This window comes from Melozone crissalis, unplaced genomic scaffold, assembly GCF_028551555.1.
Source record: "Melozone crissalis strain CALT ecotype California unplaced genomic scaffold, PUWL_Pcris_2 ptg000005l_1, whole genome shotgun sequence".
In the NCBI taxonomy this organism is placed as follows: Eukaryota; Metazoa; Chordata; class Aves; order Passeriformes; family Passerellidae; genus Melozone; species Melozone crissalis.
In genome coordinates, this window is record NW_026535783.1 from 45,480,547 (window position 1) to 45,504,334 (window position 23,788).

General features: G+C 37.5%; 1 protein-coding gene across 2 annotated transcripts in view; it reads right to left on the reverse strand.

The window, feature by feature from the left end:
- Nucleotides 1-453: 453 nt before the first annotated feature.
- The window catches only part of KDM4C (lysine demethylase 4C), a 259,796-nt gene continuing 236,461 nt past the window's right edge, over nucleotides 454-23,788 (reverse strand). For both annotated transcript variants that reach the window (XM_054284529.1, XM_054284538.1), the window contains 3 exons: nucleotides 7,425-7,544; nucleotides 3,572-3,664; nucleotides 454-1,807 (listed from right to left, as the gene is read on the reverse strand). In XM_054284529.1, coding sequence (XP_054140504.1) covers nucleotides 1,631-1,807; nucleotides 3,572-3,664; nucleotides 7,425-7,544 — 390 coding nt within the window. In that variant the 3' untranslated portion in view covers nucleotides 454-1,630. The remainder of the gene's footprint in view (nucleotides 1,808-3,571; nucleotides 3,665-7,424; nucleotides 7,545-23,788) is intronic.

The window sequence follows — 23,788 nt, forward strand, 5'->3', positions numbered from 1 at the left end:
ATGCAGAAGGCAGCAGCAATCTTACATTTTGCAAATCTGTCAGTAGTTTTTATCTTTTCTTTGCAGTAACAAATAGAGCCCTGATTCTGTGAAATATGCCAGACAGCATCCACCACAACCCAGTGCCTTTAGAGAAAGTGCTATCAATTAGATATACATTCCAATTGTCACAGCTAAGCAATTTCTTAGACTAAAGGGATTCTGAGTGATTTCATGGTACAAGAAAAGACAGTTAATGTAACACAGAAAACTTACATTGTCACTTGAGGTGTCACATAGCAATTGAAAAGATTTCACTGCCCACTTGAAAAAATAAGAATAATCATGGAAAGGCTTCAGTGAAACAAAAATCTGTATGGATATATATGACGGGGTTTTTGTACAGAAAAAATCTCTGGGTCCATATATTCAGGTTTTTTTGCAAACAGACCCCTACAAACAGCAGGGCTCGGATTTAAATTGGATTTTGGAGGGCTCTCTTTCCTGTGGCAGACAGTCAGAAATCCTGCTGACTGTCCAATTTACAAGAAACAGATGATGTCATTTTGATAATGCTCCCTTCTAGGTTCACATACCCAAGTGTTCAGACAAATTCAGACTTTCTGTTTTCTGTGAAACATCCAGAAAGGTCAAGATACCAAAGACAAAAAGACAAGAAATAAAAGTACAGTACTTATCAACTCTGCATTTTAACATTAAGCTATGTGAGTGTCTGTGTGTATATTCTGTTATGTTCAGAAAAATACAGCATATATTCTTGATTCCTACAGGTGTGAAAAAATAGGGTTCAAAATCACATCAACAGGAAAATGTTGCAATTGTAGTAAAGCATTTATTTATTTTAAAACATTATTACATTGCTAGAACATTATTTCAAAATAAAAGCCATAATATATTCATTCAAAATTAGGCTGTTAAGCATATATATTTAAACTCTAATTTTCATACACACAGTGAAAGAAATTTATATTTTACAAGTAGCAATTTTTAATAGACTTATGAAAAATATGTTTAAAAATAACTGCCAAAATCTGTCTCTTTAAATATACAAAATACCCTTACTGTGCTGAAGATACCTCCCTTAAAAGCCAAAAATACCTAAGTCAATAGCTGAGTCCACATCAAATCCTAGTGAAAACAGCAGTGACATAAAAATGTAAAAGCACTGTACAAAGGAAGTACAGCTTTTTTGTCTCAGTGTTGTACAAATCTGGTTTTGTTTTAAAAATGTTTTACAAAAACTGCTATTCTGGAACTTAACATCCTTTCCTATGTGCAGGAAAAAGTAGGCCACTGACATTACCTCTATTTACTAAAATGTCTCCTTCTCAGAATTGTGAATCAAAGAATTCAAAGGGAATTTTACCACTTATTTCAATGACAGCAGGACTGAAACTTCTCCTCAGCATATCATTTAGTAATCTCTCCTGGTTTTCCACTGGTTTTATAATGCAAAATATTACAAATTCTTAAATACACTAACTGATGAAATCAGAACTCAAGTACTTCAGATTACAAGGCTGGTGTATGGATTAGTTCACTGTAAAACGGAGTGTTCAATTAAAAAACCCAATAGGAAATAACGCTGCATGCTTTTTAATTAAGAACCCTTTCTCTTCTCTTGCTTCCTTTAAAGTCCTTTCTGGCATTTTTTCTGGAATGAGCTTTTTAAGAAGGTGCGGTATCCTGGATCATCCACATATTCATTCTTAAAGCGAGAACTCAATATTCTCTGCCTTTTCTTCTCTCCCAAGATAATATCTGCTCCATAAAATGTGTCTTCAAATCTCATGTCAGAAGCTGTAGACTAAAACCAGACATTAATTACACATAAATACAATTTTTATCTTTCCATATTTTGCATGTCCTATTCTGCATTAAATTCTCTCTGTCTGTAGTGTTCATTGGAAACACATAAATAACATCTGTTGTAAGTCTAGATTTTATCCAGGGATCACACAGTCATGATAATTCTAGGTGAATTATCATGAAATTTTCATGAAAGAAAACAGTGACATGGATGTGATGCAACTGTTGGGCAGGTTTGATCCTAGCAGTACCATGTAATATTCACCACCTTGTATTATTCAGGAAAGTTTTAAATGCAAGGTACTATGTCATGGATGCCTGAAAAAAAGCCTGGGCACTGCCTAATTTGCAAAGAATCAGGGTCACAGTTTGGTCACCTGTCACCAAATTTACACCAGTTGGGAATCCCCACTAACAAAGCAGTGGAACAACAAACAACAAGCCATTTGGTTAGAACCAGAGGCAAAATATTTTGGACCAACTTACACTGCTGGAGTCATGGAAGAACTCCCAAGATTAACTAAAACATCATTTAGAAGAAACTGGTGTCTTTTACTTCAATAGACAGAAACAGGATCATAGGCCATGTTTAACTTACATTGTGTTCAGCACGAGGAGGGGACGGAGCTGTTGGGCATGGCTTGAGGACTGACCTGTACATTTCTAAAATTTAAGGCACTAGTAAAAAATCATGCAGAAGTCTCAATAACTGTTGTGGTGTTTTTTAGTCAGCTGGCCAAATTTAATGATTTAAATCTATAGTTAACTCCTTAATGAAGTTAATGTGCAAATAAATAAAAAGACATTGATTTCTAAAAAATAAATTTTAAAAACAATATAATAAACCCCATTGCTATTATTCTTATTATTACCCTGCATTCTAAAAAAAAAAAGTCAATGGTATGCTTTCCAAGTATAATAAAAAACCCCATTACATGGTTCTTTTAACATTTTCCAAGACATCTATCTTAACCCTAGTCAGGACACTGAAAGATTTGTGCATTTATCCCAAATTCACTTACATAAAAGTTTCTTGACCTAGAATATTTGACCAGTGCACTTTACATCAGAAAAAAATGTCTTAAGACAGGTAAAAACAGTCATCTCCTCCAACAAATGTACGGAAGTACTTTCCCTTTTCAACCGCTATGAGTTACACTCTCTGTGAGGTTCAACACTTTTCCACTAGGCATACATACATAAAAATGTAGCTGGTGGATGTTGTTTGAAACAGCAGGAAACTTTAAAAAAAGCAGCAAAGATTTGGTTTTAAACCAAAGACTAGTGAAATGCTGATAAATCCTGCCAGCAACATTATTGAGTTTTGATCAGTTATATGGTTTCTTACAAGAAGTTAATTGTCTTTTTATTAAATTAAGGCTTTTAAAATCACAAAGCTCTGAGAAGCTGGAAAGTTTCTAAAACATTATCTGTTATAAGTAAACTGAAAGAACAGAATGTCTGTCAAATTAAATTTTTACTAACTTGGTCATTCCTGATCTGACAGACCAAGCAAACACCATGTCCCTTTTAGGAGAAAAGAATTATGTCTGACAACAGCATTTGCCTGTACTGGAAGAACAACTAACCATCTCACTAGCAAATGGAGAGATGATTGGGCTGATTTAGCCACTCTGAAGAGCACAGGCTTCACAAAACATGAGTCTGTTTAAACCGAAAATCCAAAATAAATCCTAGTACAGTGTTACTGGTCTTTTGAGCATATACACATATTACAAAGTTAACATCGACAAATACTCACTAAACGTGCTTTTACTCTCTTAGGAAGCTCTTCATCCAGTGTATATATTTCTTCTCTCTTCATTACTATTTGAGAACCATCTTCAAACTCCACCTAATTGAAAAAAAAATGAGAATTTGAAAATAAAATAATAATTACTTCTTGCAGGAAGTTCCTGGAAATATTTCCATATGAAAATATATATGTAAGCAAAGAAGACATATACAGACATTTTGCTATCTGTTTTAGCACAAAATTAGGCTGAAACATAAAAAATATTATTTCCTCAGAATTGCAACATATACTTCATTGGAAATAATATCTAAGCAAAAGACTTCAAAATCAGCACTGACACATATATAAAAGGAAGTAAAAGTTTTTAGATTAGGAATGCTGAACAGTAACAAGACAGGCAACATTAGTTTGCAGGAGTGACATATTAAAATGTCCTTGTGTCATTTTTATTTGTCTCTAATTCTTAACTTGCTTCTGATAAATAAAAAATTAATTTTAACATCCTGTGATTCAAGGTTGAGGAAGACCATGTCAAAAGAAAGTGTGAGTGACAACTAAGGAAATACCAGTTAACAGAATTTTATTGAATCTGATGGAATTTCTTTTAAATGCTCTGTTCAGAAGATGAAAAGCTTTATCATGCTTAGGTTTAGATTTAATCCAATATGAACCCTGTTAGCAGAAAATGAGAAAGGAAATGTAACTAGGTGTGAGGAATGTTAAAATGCTGAGGCTTTGAAGCATTTAAGCTTTTTCAGTAGCTGCTGATTTTTTCCTCTAGTTTAATACTTCATCTAACAGTTGTGAACTTCAGCTATCATCTGTGACTGCAGTTTAGCTCCCACAAAAATGCTAATTTAAATTTTGGTGTAAAAATTAGAAGTCCCATTGTACATCCTTAGGTAATTTAATGAGACTATGTGAATGACAGCAGCACACTTGACTAGAAGAATAAGCACATATATCAAACATAGGAGAATACTGACTTATCGAAAGTATTATTACAGATACAAATGAACAATCATGCATTTGAATTTGTAAATGGACTGTGTTTTTTTCAAAGTAAAAGCTTGCTGTAGCTGAGTATGTCAGATTGATATGTGAACAGCTGAAAAATCCATATATCCATTCTCAAAAGCCAGGATACAGACTATGATCTATTAACTTCCTTAAAACCAATTTTTCCACTGCAACTAATAGGGCTGCACAAATCTGGAATGCATTTGAAATGCATAGAGCACACAAATGGATAATAAAATCACAAGAGTCATCCTTACTCCTTTCTGCTCCTGTTACTAACCCCATAAGCCTACTCTGTTACCAGCATGTTAGAGGAACTTAAAGGTCAATTTGCCTTAAGCTTGTTTAATTAAATGATGGCCATCCAGGGTGCAAGAACAGTCTTTCTACTATTCCTGCTCCTTCCTGCACAATGCATTTGGTAATATTTTTGCATATTACGGTTGGTAATAATGTTTTTTGCATCCCTGGTGAAAAAACTGGGTAGGAGATTAACTCTTGACATTCCATGTGATAAGAAAATCTCTTCTTAAATGGTCAGTATATTTGTTTTTACTCACAGTGTGCAGTAGGATGCAAATATTCCATACCAGAGAATGCCATGCTTGCAGTATGAACTATGTTGCACATTTAAAATGAAGAGTAAGTGGAAGTTCTTTAGGTATAATCCAGCATATCACACTGGAAATAATTTGCCTACACTTTGATAGTAAACACAAGAGCTTCTCTAAGACTTTCAATAGCATCATGATTCATGCAAAATATAAACCCACAATCCCAAATCGCTCCAATTCAATTCAGATTGCAGATCCTACATTTCAAATCATCATTTTATAAGGTATTTCACTTAGATTCTGCTGCTGTACTGTGTGATGTTACTATCTTAATGAGATTTTTTCTACAAGCACATCATAAATCGAAGGGAAAAACTGTCAGAAAGCAATTAATGAAGTGAATGGATAATTTAATAAACTCTAACTCAATTGTGAACCTCAATATCAGAAATCATCAAGAAATCAGATGTAGATCACATTAATAATTTCACTTGAGCACCTGCTTCATTTGGCAGGTTTAGCTCTGCTTAGGGATTGTATAGGATACTGGCTGACAAATGAAAACTGTATGACACAAATTCTGGTGCATTTTGCCATAGCTCCTACATGCTCAAGTACTGCTGCATTTGGTACAAATGTCTGATGAACATGACAAAAATTCACAAAATTTTTCAACTAGAACAGATTTGCCTTATGAGATCAAAGAAATCATGCAAAGGACTGGGTAAGAGAATCCCAAAGGTGCAACACAGATCACAACAGATGACAATAAGCTTTTGTTTATGTGTGAGTCCTGGGAGCTTTTAGATACTGTTTAGAAAGACCAGAGTAAGAACTGGTCTTGAAGTTAATCTTGCACCCTTCCTGTCATAAACTTTTTGCAATCTGTGGCCACAGGCAGCCTCCTCTCTCATCCTGAAGATGAAATACTTGCTTGTCTCTACAGTTCTATGTATTGCAATATGGGCTCCCTCTAATCTTTAAACTCTGTAATTTCCCACCATTATACAGATTGTTAGAAGTAATTTACAGGAATTAATGTTTGTTATGCTGAGGAACTCTGAATCTTGCTGAGCTTATCCATTTTCCTTAAACAAAACTAATTTCATCATGTTGTTCAAGAGGTCTAAAATAAGACGTTTGTATTGACTATCTCAAATTCCTTCAAATATGAAAGACAACAACATTCATCTAATTTTCATCACAGTATTCCTCAGAAGACTAGCTGCTCAAAAGATTAAAAAATTTGAAGATAAATGTTACTACAGAAAAATAATCTTCATACTTTATAAAGAACTTTCGACCTTCTCAACATAATACAGCTGCTAAATATAAGGGACGAGGTAAGATTTAGAAACTAGTTCAAGACTTCAGGCATTTGAGTTCTTGAATTCGATTGCAAGTCATTGGAAAAGTGAGAAGGTCAATGCAACAAGTAATTTGGTTTCCCTGTGCCTTAATTTATCTAGAGATATAACAGTAAATTTGCCATTTTGGTACAGTAATGTGAGGCCCCCTGATGAAAAGAGTTACATAAGTGAAAATGATTACATATATATAAAAGAAATGGATCTAGATTCTCATTCTTTCAGAAGTGCTATTATTATTGTGATTGTTTTATTGCAGTTTCTACCATTCACCTGGGTACTCAAAGCTGCTGACTGATTTTTCTCAAAGGCAAGCTCAAAAAATCCAGTAATTGTTAGTCTGAAATCAGAAGTCAGCTTTTTAGCTTTGCCTTCAGTGTTCAGTTCCCTTTTGCCTTTGCTGAGGATAAAATGCTCCTTAGATTAACTAATGAAAAAATGCCTCAGACAAATGAATGTTACATTTTTCTTCCTAGTGTCTCCCCTTCCAACCTTTTATGAAATGCTTCAGGTTCATTGCAGGCTCATACAATACTTAATTTTATGTCATTAATTGTACAATTAGCTGTGAACTTACAAAATGAAAGCAAACAACCTGCAGAAAATAACAAATGTCATCTTTCAATCTTAATGTTCCACCTGTTTACCTGAGTTCTTAAAGAAAGCAAGTAATTTTCTGGATTTCGTAAGACCCAAGTGAAATCTCTCTCCCAAACAGTGCACAGCACTTGCTACCACGTTAGAAAGTTTTACATATTAGTTAAAGTGTGGTAACAGTTACAATAAGAATTCACACTCCAGCCTTTCCAGTCTTCCTTTCCAAGTGTGGCGGGCCACTCCAATGCTAGAGCCAAATGAGCAATTTACAATAAAGGCATCCTAGCAAGCGCATAAATAATAATAAACATAGATACTTACCTGATACATGTGAGCTGTATTTGTTCCCAGGTACTTTGCACCATACAGTTTTCCATCAGGCCATTTCACTTGGACAACCTCCCCCTCTGCAGGTGGACCCAGCCTTAGGCAATCTCTGCTCTATTTACAAAGAAGATGGATTCTCAAATCAGTGAGTGAGCCACTGCACTGAAATTACCAGTAAGATGCTTTTACAACTTGGTAATTGGAAAAGATTTATTACCATGCATGTTTCAAGTTTTATAATCCTGCTAACAGCCTAATGCTGTTAGCCCTTATGAAAATTAAATACTGACCAGAGAAACACTCTTTACAACTTGATGCTGCATTAGCAAGACAACATACACATAAATCAGACAGCTATCAGCAACTATGATACACTTTGACCAAAATTAATTTCTAACACACACTGAAAATAAGGATCACTAAAGTGCAATTGCATATGTGCAAATGCTTTCTCTTTTACATATGCAAGTAGTTCATGTTTCGTTAACCACAGCACATTTTTTGCTGGATGCTATCTTTGCTGACGGACACATACATGGATCAAACCATAAATGGTGAGAATGCCAGTGAGCTTTTTGCTTAGCTGATGGAGAAACAATAAAAGAATCCAAATGCTTGTGAAAAAAAAATTGGGGGAAAATATTTTTTTCTGTAGGATATAAAGCACTTTTGTTCCAATGGTTTGGTCAACTTTTGTGCCTGACTTGTTGAGCATATCAGAGCATCAGTAGCTGCAACATGTTCTTCCCATATGTCTCAGTATGACCTACATGACTCATTTTCAGAGCATGCCAACCACACACTTGTAACAGCAGCTGCTCACATGAGGAAAAAAGAAAAGGACCCAAAAATGATGTGGCACATCTGGGCCCATCAATTCTCTGTTCAAATCCTCACTCCAACAAAGGCATCTCTCCTTCATAGTGACTACATCACAAGACCTGTAATGTAAATTACTGCTAACTGAGTGGTATTCTCCTGGGTGTGAGAGGACTTAGTGACCACATTACCTGAGCTCATAAATGGCCTACAGTGGGAAGAGAGAAGATAAAGACAAGGACACAGGTATAAGGACTCAGTGACAGGACCTGGTACTGTCTCAGGTTGCCACAATACTATCACCGTTTTCTTAGATTTACTTAGAATAACTTAGAAAAATATTTGTATTTTGAGTTGAACAATTCACTTCCAACAGAGGCCAAGGATCATCATGACAAAGAACTTAAAATGTGGGAGCAAAAATGCACTCTAGTGATCCTCACTTGGACATTATATTGATGTAATATCATTCTAGCCAAATCCAACCTTTATAAACTGATTTTAATCACACGTATCTTAAACCATGAGTTTGATTCAACATGGGATAAAAGAAATTAAAAGCTGGATTTTCACATAAACACCTTCCTGCATGACAATACTGTCTCTGTCACCCCTCAGGTGTTTTGCAAAGGCTTTAAAATATAGCCTCTGTGTTTGCCCAGCAAAGGTTGCTGTGATAACCACAGAAAGATATATCCTTTCAACATCAACACACAGTTGGAGTAGGTGGAATTACTGTATTACCCTTCCTAACACTTTCAGGAGAGGCAGGAGGAAAGGATTCTCCTGCTATAACTATTCTGCTGCAGTAGAATAGTTATGACTTTGCAGGGGACAGGGATTACTAAATGCTATCATGGCTCTGACTATAAATTAAATTAGACTGTATTCTTACTTGTTCTCTTCTTACTGATGACTGTCAAAGTGGTTATTGTCATTATGATGCTTCTTCCGCTATCTATTTATTGCAAAAGTACAAAAAAGGAGTCTTGGCTATGTGTCTTGAAATGAACTTTTAAAATGCATCATGGAATGGAACAAATTTCCTGAAAACAAACAATCTAACAACAATGTCAAGCCTAACATTAATTTTCCAAGAACAAAAGCCCAGCATGAATTACTCCCTTTGCAACTTCCACAAGAAAAAATATCTCACGGACTCTAGGATAGCTAATGGAATTGCTCATTTGGAAAATTAAGAGTCCTCATGCAAATAACCAGACAAATGACAACCTCATTCTTCATGTATCATCACAATGTCTTAGTCTATGGAACAATATTTGGTAAATTGGTACTAGTTTTTATTAATTCCTACCAGAGCTCCTACTTTTTATTTTCATAGGATCATAACCATTTGAGATTCTCTTTTTACTACACAAATAATTTTTACAATTTTCTTTCTTGGGAATGATAAGACCCATTTCTTAGATTGACAAAATGGCAAAAATGCAACCTCACTTTTTTCTCATATAAAAAGAAGTCAGACAGCATATGGTTGGTATAGCAATCCTTCAACATCCCCATACCAGCTGTAAATAACATACAGCGTGGGCTCCATCTACATTCAGCTTATAAACCATGCACATTTCCCATAAAATTACATAATATATTTCCATCTTTATAGAAATGGACAAATCACGGCCATCTGTACTGAAAATACAATTCACTTATATGTCCAGTTTCACATTCCTGCTGTTGCAGAGCTCAGAGCTCCAACTCCAACCATGACTAGCTGTCTCTAAAGATGAATACTTCAAGGCCTCGCTGGACCATCAATCCAAGCATTCAACAACTCTCACAGTGAAAGAGTATTTTCTTAAGTGAAGAAAAATCCTGTGTTGAGGAATTTCCTGTATTTCAGTTGGTACCCGATGTCTTTCTTCCTGTCATTCTGCATCACACAGAAGTGTGTGGCTTTATCCTCTTTACTTCCCACATCACATGTTGACATATTTGGATGAGATCCTTCTGAGTCTACTGCTCTCCTGAACAGTCCCAGCTCTGTCAGTTTCCTCATATCACAGATGCTTCAGTTCCTCCATCACTTTCATATCCTTTTACCATATTTGTTCCTCTATGTCCACACCCTTCTTATACAGGTAAGACCACAATTAGACACATAACTGCAGATATGGTCTCCCCAGTGTTAGGTTTACAGCTATTCAAAGAGACACTTCAAGTGCATAACCTGTAAGTAATAATAATAATTCTGAACGTTTTCTTGTTTATTAAAGGTAGTACTTTCTGAGTTTAGAAACATTTATTTTGGAATTCATTATATACACTAAACTAAAATAGTATGCAATCTATTTGCAATAGATTTTGGAAATCCATTTTGAAATACTTGGGTTCTCTTCTATGCTGTCATGAAGGAATTCATATGCAGTGCACTGCAGATAAAGAAGACATTTTTTCTATTTTTCTTCTGACATTCTGTTGTTTTTACCAGAGAGGTTGGTTTGATTTATTAAGGCCAGACACAGAATTTGCAAGTAACAAATCCAACTGCAGTGGCAGATGATGGTTCACACAGACTAGGAACTGTGGAGTCACACTAAGAAAATATCAGGAAGATTGCACCTTAAGCATGCACTAGAATCCAGGAACTTGAAATGTTGCGATCATGACACTTGAAGAAAATATCTTCAAATACATTCAAATGCTTTCCTCTAAATTAAGGCAAAGAGGTATAGATGTTCTGGGCTAAGATGAACTTACTAACTATTGAGACTATCTTCCTAAGCCATTAAAAACTGATGTACCTTGGATGCCAAAAATTTCATTTCAACAATGTTTCCCTGATTATTTGGTTATTAAATCAGCTATCTCAAACTCAATATTTTTTTATTAATTGTAAGACTATAAGAGCCTTTGACTTCTTTTAGATTTCATCCAAAGGAGCCAACTGAAAACAAGTATCTACCCTCTGAACCTCTATATGGGCTTGCAGGATCAGTGTTCCTTCCACTGTAAGCCAAGCACAGGTTTGACTCCACCTGATGAACTTGAAAAGGTACCAGTCTATGAGCCCTGGTGATATGCAACCTAGAGTCCAGAGGGAACTGGCTGGTGCTTTTCCCAAGCCACTCTATCATATTTCAAAATTCAGAGTAGTCAGATGAAGTTCTTGGTGACTGTAAAAGGAAATATCTTTTCTATTTTTCAAATGAGAAGAAAGTAGAGTCAGGAAAATACAGACCTTTGAGCTTCACCTCTGTGCATGAGATGCTCAAGGAGCAGATTTTCCTGGAAGACATATTAAGGCACATGCAAGACAAGGAGGTGATCCAAGACAGCCAGCATGGCTTCGCTAAGGGCAAATCATGCCTGACTGATCTAGAGGCCTTCTGTGATGGTGTCCTGGTTCTGGCAAGGACAGGGTTAATTTTTGCAGTAGCCAGGAGGGGCCATGGATAGGGCCTGGAGGTTATTCTATATAGCCTCATGTCATTGCTGGGCACAGGGGAAGCGACTCTCTTCTGTGGAGAAGGAGTTCCTTCCAGTCAGTGTGGCACAGGAAGCTGTCTGGTACTGTCTACTGCTGGGGAGAGCACTGGTCATCATATCTCAAAAAACTTGTTTAAAAATAGGAAATGTGGCCAATATGGCATCTTTTAGGGGAGGTATAAACCCAACAGTAGACAAATGTTTAAAACTGCTGCAGAAAACAATAATAATCTCATAGAAAACCACCAACACACGTCTACTCAAATCCGGGGTCCATCATATCACCTGGCTCTTGTTAATGGTTTGGATGACAGGTGATTTCACCCTAACTCAGGAGAGCATACATGAGGTGTGATGATGAAGATCCCCAACTTGATCCTGCAATTGATAACTTAGACTAGTGTGCTTGCTTTCAAAGCTGCTCTTTGCCTCCCCTCATACATAAACATTCTGTAAAATGTCTCCTATCAGAATGAATAATATCAATATTCAATTGGATCACATCAGAGTGGGAGATCAGTAAACTCAGTTCTGATATCTGTGCTCTTACAGTGAGCTTACTAGGGGAGAAAAGAATAAAACATTACAAGGTAAAAAAACATTTGCAATCCTTAAGTAGGAAGTCTGAAGACCTTTCTCTAAAGCTAATGACTATTCCTGAGACTTTTTCCTGAACATGGCTCTAAAAATTCATATATATAAAACAACCCCAATACAGTAAAGCTTAAGATTTCTTTCCTATGCATGAAAAGAGAAGGCCAACAACTTGGAAAGATGTTGAAGAAAAAAAATGTACGGCATGTATGGCATACAGTATTAAATGTGAATATTTTCTGCAAGTGGCTCCCTCTTGAAGGTAACTCATATTGACCACTAACTCATCTGAATAAGCATAAATTTTTTTATTACTGTGTTAACGCAACTTCCTTTTTAGTGGGGCAGAGGAAGCCACAGAGGCTGCTTCTGACAAAGAAGCCCATCAGAACTTCTACTACGTCCAGCAGAGCCAATCTCTAAAGGCTGTGACGATTGACACATTGGCTGGCCCAATTAGAGAAGTTAGCAAAACCTCTCTGATGACATATATAAGATGGAAAGAAGGCACGCAATTCCTCTTTCTCCCTCTGCTTGGAGGGGTGGGGGAGGGCCCAGCCAGGCCATGCAGCCAGGAGCCAGCCCAGTGCTGCAAGCAGCCCCGAGACTGAGACTATGAGCAGCCAAGGCCAGAAGCAGCTGCTGCCATCCCAATCTGTGAGCGGCCACGTGGCCAGAAAGCGCAACTGGGGCGGCGCCACGTGGTGGCTGCCATGTCAGCATGGCTCGCAATTAACTTTACTCTCCTAGCTACTTATAGCCAGCTGTGCTGCGGACAAAAGGGCAGAAGCGGCGGCAGCAGCTTTTCCTTTTCAATGGCCCACATGAGGGACGGCACTGAATGGAGTCGGCACTGCGGCGGCTGGCACAGTTCCCGCAGCACTGGCAGGGACCATGTGACTGACAGTAAGAAGCATGGAGAGCAATTCCCCGATGTGGACCCCGGTTGGGATCAACCTTTCAGTGCTGCAGAACTCTATAGAAACTTTCCAGTTGATACAGCTTGAGAATAAATGAACCTGTGGACAGCAATTTTCTCCTGAGTCAGAAAAAAGGAAAAGGTGAAAACATGTGGGCGCAACAATATGGTGACACTAAGGTCAGTGAAAAGGAGGGAGGGAGAGGAGGAGGTGCGCTCAGTGTTGTACCTGAGATTCTTCTGCAAGCCATGGTGAAGACTATAACACAACAAACTGTTTCCCTGTAGTTCATAAAGTGCATGAAGGGATGCAGCATTCACCTGCAGCCCATGAGAAAAAGGAGCTCACACTGGAGTGTGTGGATCCTGAAAAGCTTTAATCTGGTGAGAGTCTGGAACAGAGAGAGAGAGAGAACTCTTGCTTCCAGAGATAGAGGAAGAGGACACTTGCTTTTATACTAGAGCACCTCATCCTTAAAAACTACATCCTGTGAACTAATGGCCTGAGAATAAACCAGTTGTTGGATAACTGCTTTGGCCATGGGAGGGTCAGGTGGGACGGCTACTCATGAAAATTAGAACCATGTTGGAGAAATTCACAGAGAACTGTCTCCTGCAGGAAGGATCCCACAGCATAGCAAAAGAAACTCTCCCTAAGTGAACTGAAGGAAGATTTTTAGAAGTGACAGACTGACTGAAAACCACGTATTTGTCTCCCTGCACTGTCGGTGGGAAAGAAAGAAGGGTTGGGGGGAAAAGTGTGCTAAATGTTTATTTTAATTTTCATTATTCTCTTTTATTTCTGTCAATTAATTTTTTCTTTACACCTTTTAAGTTTTTGAGCATGTTTTGCCCTTAAAGTTTTTCCTTCACAATCCTTACCTCAAGTCATGAACACCCTTTAATTTCTGTTTTCCTCTCCTCCGCTCAACTATAGCAGAAGAGAATGAGTCAATAATTTTTCATGGGTGCACTGGCATTTAGCCAATGTCAAACCCGTGACACTTATATCACTGTCTACAAACCTGAGGTTTACATTCATCAACTGGCATAAATTTAAAGTAAATTTTTATACAGGTAGAATAACCTCCTCTTTTTCTAAACCATTTAATTCTTTTGGAATGAGTTAAACAAGTTTCAAATCTACCATATAAGTAACATTCTTCCACCCTATTCCCAGGGGGATGACTCTACAAAATCCGTAACACAGAGCAGTCAACTGTCATCAAGCATTAACTAAGAAAACAAATCCAGCTGGCACCTTTTTCTTCAGGAGTGTTTTAACTGAGCAATCCCAATCCTGTGAACAACCTCAGGAGCTACTGTTTTATCTTCCTCAATACTAACAGAACTGTTTATCTATTTAACTGGCAGACACTGTACTGAGCTTTGTTATTTTTCAAACAATTCTGGTTTAGACTGTATTCAAAATAAATTATTTTTGTTTGCTTAAATTGTATTCAAATTACGGTATTTTCTCAGTGTCACCTAACAAACATTTCTGCGTCGCCTTGACACTCCTGGCCTTCACTTCCTGATTTGCTTTGTTTCAAAAACAAGATACAAAATGCTCCACTGTTTATTGAAATAGTTGTCAAATACCACTGATGGTATAATTGACATAAACAACACAGGTTAGAAGTGGTTAAGTGTGACTCTTGCAATAGATTTTGTGAACTAGTATGTACTTCTAATCTGTTTTTTGCTGTATGGCATTGTAAACACAGCAAGAAAATAAATAGACAGAAATTTAATAAATTATTTCACTTAATGGTAATGGATTAGAATAAAAATACACAGAGCCTGACTGGGATTATTTTTCCTGAGATGCTATCAGTTTAATGATAGTTGAAATGTTAGCTCAAACATGGTATTTGTAACAATTATTTTAGCTGAATGTATTTCTCATCTTTCAAAGTCACTCATTATTTCTGTATCACATGACACCGTAACCATCTAGGAAGACATATTTCAATCACTCAACAGCAGTTTTCCAGAAAGACTGTGTAAGAATCCATTTCATAGTGCTGCCACAGCTTTCTGTATTAGAAAGTTCTTCCAACTTTCCAACAGTATGTTCTTGTCCATGCAATCAAGCAAGATGTAATGGCAAAAGGCAGAGGTAAGCAGAAGCTTGGCTTCAGCCCCACAGTATGCCTGGTGAAAGAGATCCTTTCTGTATTGTTCCACCCCTGCTGCAGAGGGGCCATGGCACAATATTTTAATCCTCCTCCTGGCAGACTGAAAGCTCATAATCTAGCCCTGAGGTTAAAAAGATCAAAGAGAAGCAGATATTAAAAAGACTGACTAGAGAAAACTCAGATTCTGTAATTGCACTAAACTTGACTTTCCTATCTATCTACATATTATTTTTACTCTAAATCATGCTGTGTTCATAAATTTATACATATTGTTAGAATCAATCAGAGAAACAGAAATTGTTCATTTTCTGTCATCCCCTGCATTTCTTAAATATCTAAGAATAGTTCAAACCTTACTGTTAGTCTATCTAACCACAGTTTGCACAGAGAAAGCCACTGTATTGACTTTTATCCTAGAAATGTCATGGTTTCTGAAAAATAACTGTAAATTAATGCACAGTCTCCAAAACACCAAAAACCTCTGTCCTCTTCTATTTGAGAAACTGAAATGCACTTTACAGCAAACTGCATTCATAACACATTAATTTAAATTTAAAATAAATTAGTATTCTTCTGTTAATCACAAAATTATCAGTAACTACTCACAACACAGATAAAATACACTAACTATATCTGATTTTCACTGGAAAGACCTAAAGTGGGTTTCTAGCCCCTAGATTTTAAACATGAAAAAGTAAGAAAATATCCAGGCCTGATTATTTGGCTTTTGCACAGATACAGTCTTCATGGTTACTCCGGCTGAACTGCAGGATTAGCTATTATATTTTCCCCTTAAATTAGGATCTGGGTTAAATTTACTACCCTACCTCATTGCTACTAGGGTACACATAATGAGATAGTGCTCCCTGTACCACCAACAGAAACCAGATGAAGATGGTTCAACATGAAGGAGTGCAGAAGCAAGCACAAGGTTGCCATAACATCAGGAAGCGGCCTTTCCAAAGCCATTCTGTAAAAGAACTTCATCCAAATTTTCTTCTCTGACTACATTCCTTAAGCTAATATTAATTTTCAACATGAATGCTAGTGATTAAGCTTCCACAGTCCTGCACACAGGTGACTGTTTCATAAAAGGAGCATGACAAATGCTATTACAACTAATACCTCCAATTTAGAAAAGCTGACCATACAGAAAAATACCACATCACAACTGCAAACACTGAATATATCTACCAACACCATTAAAGTGCAAGTGGAGAAACAAATTGTGGAAAATCTCTGAAACATCCACTAATCTCAAGAGACTGCCGAACTGTTTTTCCTTCCAAAGCTGATAGAATATACTAGTTGATGTAAATTTTTAGCAACACAAAATTAGGTCTCATATGTTCCAAGACAATTTGAATGGAAAGGAGAGTGGTAGCTAATTTGTCACAGTCAGATTTTTATCTAAACAGGAACAGCAATTTACACAGTGCATTAGCATTTGAAAGAGAAGGCCTGATTCCCAGGAGTGCAGTTCCGGGTTTGAATTGATATAAATTCAGTGAAATCACCAGATTAACAGAATAGTTACTGTAATTCAACAAATTTAGCTTTGAATCACGCAATGGAGTATAAAAATACTTTAAATTGACGTATAATATGTTGTCTTTAAAATATTACTGAATGTTCTCCTACAAAGTGAATATATGCTTTTACAAAAGAAAACTGGAATATAAATGGGACCATGCATTCTCACATAAATCTAAAAATTTCTTATTTTCTATCCAGCCTAGAAAGTTACTATTTTAACCATTGCATTGCCTTTCAGTGAAGTGTTAATAATATAAATTCATGCATAATGCTAATTGATAGGCACAGTTTCCCAGAAGACAACAACTCCAACTACTAGAGAATGCAACTTAGGATGTCCAGGGTGGTACTGGGCATTGCAATAAGGCAAAGAAGAGAGGACACTAAAGGGTACAATACACTCTTACGCAACAAAACTGAGTGTCAGCAGTAGGAAGCTGAAGTTGCCAAGGACACCCAGATGTCTAATTAGCTATGAGGAACAAGGGATCTGCAGTGCAGCAGAAAATCCTATCTTATGCTTACACCAAAGTCAGATGAGACTGAACGCTACAGTAGTGCCTCCTATCCTGCCCACCTGTATATTTGCTCCTTGTAATCCGTTACAGTCGGACGAGTACAAAGACCAGCTCATGTGCTGCTCCTGCCCCCTCCTTAGGATGCAACACAGACACGAAGGAAAATATGAGTCTGCCAACACTTCCTCCACTGACCCCCTGTAAGTCTGGTAATAACCTTCTTCTGCACTACAGTATTGTAAACAAACAGATGAAAAATTTCTACAATTCCTGGATTTCCTCAGAAAAGAGGTGGGAGGTGAAAAAACACTCCTATCCCCATCCCAGCAGTCCCACCTTACCCCAAAGATTCCTGTGAAAATTCTAGTGATTTCACCATGCTCTATAGGCCCATCACAGCTGTACTCATTGTGGTCCCAGGCAAGGGCACAGATTGCCTTTGCAAGCGCAAGAAATGTTGCAATATATTTCTTTCTCTCACCTGCCTCACTGCAAAGTCAGCCATCTTATCATGAACAGCAAAGTAATGATTTATCTTCCATTTTGTTTCTCCTACAAGGCATTATGCATTACCTCTCCTGTGAGGCATTAACTTCAACTCATCTAACACCATTATTGTTAGGATCCATAAAGCATTTCATCATAAAAGGAAAGGCTATTCTACAAGGAAATGGTACAAAGATAATACTTCTATTTGAGGCTTTAATTTGCCTATTAGCTGTTCAATATTCATTTTTTATGCTTATCTTTTAGGTTGCCTGTCTTCCTGCTGTAATAGGAAACAAAAAAGCAAGAGCTACAGAAGAATTATTCGTATTCTCCATAATATAGTGAAAGTGACTCACCTAAATCAAGAGTCATAGTACTGTACAACAAGTTTTAGATTAAAATAAGACTACTACATCTGTTGATGCTTTGTAGTTTCAAGAGTTAAATAATGGAATAAAACCCTTTAATGTGCAGCCTTAGACCTTAGTTTTTGGTTTTGAAATAGCTTGATTTTAACTTTTTCAAAACAGGAATTAATTTGTATTAGTATCCAGAAGATGCAAACAATTATTCACATGTAAAAACCATACCATTTTGTGTATCAGCATTTGTAAATCTAGTGAAAAGTTCACAACTACAAAAATGTGTTAAAATAAATTTTCCCTGTTCACAAACTCAAAGTAAATTCTTCATAACATATATAAATATTAAAATTATTGGAGTATTTCACAGAACAAGAATGTAAAATCCTATACAATCTCTACAAATCCATCAAGCCAGAAAAAGAAACCTAAGTTTTTTCTGAAATATGTAATGCAGCTCTCAAATTTGCTTTCCAAAATTTTTCAGCATTACTAGTCAATGATCAAATCATACAACTTGCTGAGTAGTGAGTTTAATTACACAGCAATATTGTAATGCAGCAAAAAACAAATGTACCAGCCCAACATGAATTGCACATTATTGAGTTTACAGACTCAATGTCACAGCTAGGAAATCTTTTGGAAAGCTGCTAAACCAATTATAATTCATGATGTGTCTTTTCGCACATCACAAAAACAATTCCCACTTTTGACTAAGTTTATACCAAATACAATCTAGCCTCTTGCTACCTTCAGAAATGAATTACATTCCTACTACACATTCTCAGAAATTGCTGGTGATGGCAGTACTGGAGTGCACCCAAAATCTATGGATTGCCTAGGAAATTCAGCCATTCTAATTTCCTTACCAATTTTTACAGATGTACATGTCATTATAATAAAACTTGAACAATAAGCAATTATTGTATGCCAGCCATCAAATGGATCTTTCACAAAGATGCAGTAAATACTCATCTACTACTAAAACTACAATTTAAAACTTTGATTTGAACAGGTAGACAAGCAGAAAAGAGTTGTCAGAAGAATAAAGAGAAAAAGGTATACAGAAGAGAAATTGCTAGGAAAAAATGCTGGAAACTAGTCAGGAATTCAGTAATTTATAATGCCAGACAAGGCTGATAGAAGAAAACTAACGTGTCTTCTTTGTAAGACAGATTGTCAGAAGGGAATGACTAGGGACTGTGTTCTTCTGACAATTCCCTTGGGAATTACTGGGCTAGAAGCAAAACTTCTGCTTTTTTAACATACAGATGGGCATTAAATGGGCTCTCAAGACTTACATGCTAGCCCAGTATCTCAAAATGTCTATTGTTCAAAAAGTATGGCTTTTGAAAAGCAGAGGTGAATGTATTAACATAACAGATACTGAGAAGCTGACTGAGTATCACATCTGCAGACACACACTTCCTGCACCAGTGGAAGTCAGTAGTCATGGTCAAAGTCATTAGAGAGAAGTTCCTGAAAACAAGTAAGATTTTGTTCTTGAAACTACATCCTGAGCACTGACACTCACAGCTCTTAAAAGTGAGCTACCTTTTCTAATCTGCTCATGCAAAAAGTCCCACCAAAATAATTTCACATTACAGTTTTCTACTAGTATTCCCTTTAGCTGGCCTGGAGAAAATAAGTTTTGAAAAACTGTCCAGCTAAATCCCATTTGTTCTGCATCTCAAAAGAGGAGGAAGTAAATCTGTTCTGTCTCTCACTTATCTAATAAAACACAATTGTTTTGGGACAATCTGTATTCATCCTAACTTATTCACCTGTAAATTACCCCAATTAGGTCCCCTTGTCTCAGGTAATTATTAAGGCTATAAATGTCTTCACAGTTTCAAATGCCTGTGAGGGATATCGTGGGCAGGAAGGATCACGTAAGCAAGTCCATGATAAGTCAGTAAGACCATGATGAAAGCAGACAAAATTGGCAGCTTTACACACACAGTGTATAGAGTATATGCGTATACAGTAGAGTGCATATACAATAGATTGGGTCATGTGATATAAAAACTTTTATTTCATAATTTTGCAGGATATGAAGTGAGCATTCACTGCCTGGAATAGTAGAGGATTGCAAAGAAATCCTCATATAAAATAGTTGTGGGTTATTTCATTAACAGATTCTTAAACTACATTGCTATCACACTGGCAGGTTTCTCTTAAGATACTAGTAACTAAAATGTGGGCCTTTTTCTGTTCTTTTTTTAACAAAGAAAGCAAGGAATAACAATTTTAGATGCTGTAAAATCTATGTGCACATGGTAAGAATTTGCAGCCTTTGTAATAATTTCAGTAAACTACTTTGGTTGTCAGAGTTCTCAAGAGGCCTGTTCCTCTCTCTCCTGAGAGTGGCAAATTTAAAGTATTGATAGACACAGAAAGACAGTTTAATCTCCTCATTTTCTCTTCACGCTGAGGGCTTTCTTGGGTCCACTGCTGCAGGAAGGTACTTGAAATAAGTATCAACAAAATTCTGTTAAGGATTCAAGTATCGCTGCTGGTACGTTAAAAAATTGACTGCTTGGTGGTGCTTTCTTCATGCTTGATTTTTTTCTCAAGATAAGAAGTGTGGGGATAGGAGTGTTTTAAGTGGCATCCACTTAAAAAGAACTGGCAGGCCAAAAAAAAAAAAATCAAGGAAAATGCTGGATGGAGCAATGTGACACATGTAAAAATGAACTGAAATTATCTCTGAACAGAGAGATCTAGCTGGAGCTCAGGAAAGAAAGGAGAGTTTATCACCTTAACAAGAAGAGGCAGCCAGCTCAGCAGAACTACAAGGATGTTGTGAGGTTATGCAGCAAGAAAATTACAAGGGCCAAAGCCCAGCTAGAATGTAATCTGTCTACTGCCATAAAAGACAATGAAAAATGTTTCTGTAAACATTCACACCAAAAGGAAAGCTAAAAGGAATCTCCATCCTTAACTGGATGCTGTGGGAAAACATAATGACAAAGAATGAGGAAAAAGCTGAGGTACTTAACCACTGTCTTTGCTTCAGTCTTTAATACCACTTGTCCTGTGAGAACCAGTCCCTTGAGCTTGAAGATGGGTAGGCAGCAGAATGAAGCCCCAACAATCCAACAGGAAATGGTCAGCAACCTACTACACCACTTAGACACACACAAATCTATGGGACTGGGTGGGATCCATCCAGAGGTACTGAGGGAGCTGGTAGAAGAGTTTGCTGAGCCACGCTGCATCATTTACCAGCAGTTCAAGGCTAACTTGGGTGGTCCCATTGAATGGAGGTTGACAAATGTTACACCCATCTTCAAGGTGGGTCAAAATATGAAATCAGGGAACTACAGGCCTGTCAGACTGAGCACCAGGGAAAGTGGCACCTTCCCTCAGTGCCAAGGAAAGTCATGGAGCAAATCATCCCAATTGTCATGAAACAGCACATGCAGTACAATGACACAATGAGGCTCAGCCAGCAGGGGTTTCTGAAAGGCAGGCGCTGCTCCATCAACAGGATTTCCTTCTGTAACAAGGTGACCTGCTTAGTAGATAAGGAAAAGGGGATATATGTTGCCTGCCTGGACTTTCATAAAGCTTTTAATGGCATTTTACACAACACTCCCCTGGAGAAACTGTTTCTGTGGTTTGGGCAGGCACATTGGTCACGGAGTAAAAAACCTCCTGGAAGTCTGGGCTTAAAGTAGTAGTGGGTGTAATTACATCAGCTGGGAGCTGGTGGTCAGTGGTGATTCCCAGGGTGCAGTACTAGGTCCTGTAGTTCTGTTCAATAATTTCACTGATGACCTGGACAACAGGATCAAATGAATGGTCAGTCATTTTACATCTTTGCAAAACACCAAGTTGGGTGGGAGTGTTGATCTGCTGGAGGGAAGATTCTGTGATTGTGTAAGGCTCTGCAGTGGGATCTGGAATCTGGACAGGCTGGATTGATGGGCCAAGGCCAGTGGTGTGAGGTTCAACCACAACAAGTGCTGGGTCCCTTGAGTAACAGTAATCCCAGACAGCATTCCAGGTTTGTAGAACATCAATGGCATCCTGGCCTGTACCAGCAATAGTGTGGCCAGGAGGACCAGGACATGGATTGTCCCCCTGTACTCATCACTGGTGAGGCCACACCACAAATCCTGCGCTCAGTTCTGGGCCCCTTGCTCCAAGACTGACATTGAGGTGCCGGAGTGTGTCCAGAGAATTGCGATGGAGCTGGTGAAGGACCTGGAGTACAAGTCCTGTGAGGACTGGGTGAGGAAGTTGGGGGTGTTTAGCCTGGAAAAAAGAAGGCTCAGGGGTGACCTTATTACTCTCTACAACTGCCTAAAAGGAGGCTATAGGCCAGGTGCCAGTTGGTCTCTTGTCCTAGGCAACAAGTGCTGCCTTGTGAGATGTGATCTGAGATGTGAGAAAATGGCCTCAGGTTGCCTTACTGAAGGTTTAGATTGGAAATGAGGAAAAATTTCATCAAAAGAGTTATCAAGCACTGGAACTGGCTGTCCTGGTTGCAGTCAAAAAACATGAAGAGATGGCACTTATGGACATGGTTTAGCGGTGGCCTTGGCAGTATTAGGTTAATGGTTGAACTCAGTGATTTTAAAGGTATTTTCCTACCTATATGATTCTGTGAAAATTATTTTCCCATTCCTGCTTTTGACAGCTGTAATCTAAATGCCTTAACCAGAACTAATACATATTTTTTTAAAGAGGATGCTTTCTGGATTTTATCAGAACCTCAAAAAATTGCCAAATTGTGGTTCTGCAAAAAATCCTTGTGAACTCCTGAATACAGGATCATTTGTTCTTCCAAATACATCTAATTTCATCAACACTTAATATGCTCTTGCTTTTAAGGAATAATTTCGGCAGCATTCCATAAGCTACCATGTTAAAACAATGTTATTTGATTTATAGATTTTAGTAAGTGAATTCACTCTGGGCTGTGGACATGACTACCCACAGTGCAACTTCACCTTCTCAATGGATAACACCAACATTTATACACTTGCAAGTAAACTAAAACACAGTGTGGTTATGTCATGGCAGCAATTACACTCATTTTTGTTCACCTAGTTTTCTTCATAACCACCAGGTGAATCCATGACAATGAAGAATTCTCTGTAAACTCATCACTGAAGGACCAGGGCACTTAAAAGGGCAAGAGCCTAGAAGGATGTTTGCTGCTTCAGATGTGTGCTCAGCTGTCCTGTAATCAGATCTCTCAAGAGACTCAAAGCGAGCTTCACTCCACAATTATTTTTTTTTTCTTCCTTGCAATCAATATAATATGGTGGTATCCATCTCCCTCAAGCATGGATACTGCCTAAGCCTCCCTGTTCTTCTGTGATTTTAGTAAGGTAACATGGGAACAACTTCATCCAAATCTTACACATATATGTATATAAAACATATTGGCAGCCACAATATATACTGAAACAAATAAATCTTCTAGCTATATACCAAGAGTAGTAACTTCTAGCAAAATTCTATGATATGCCAGTGCCATTGCCATTAGGTATCAAAACAAAAAACCCAAACAAACCAA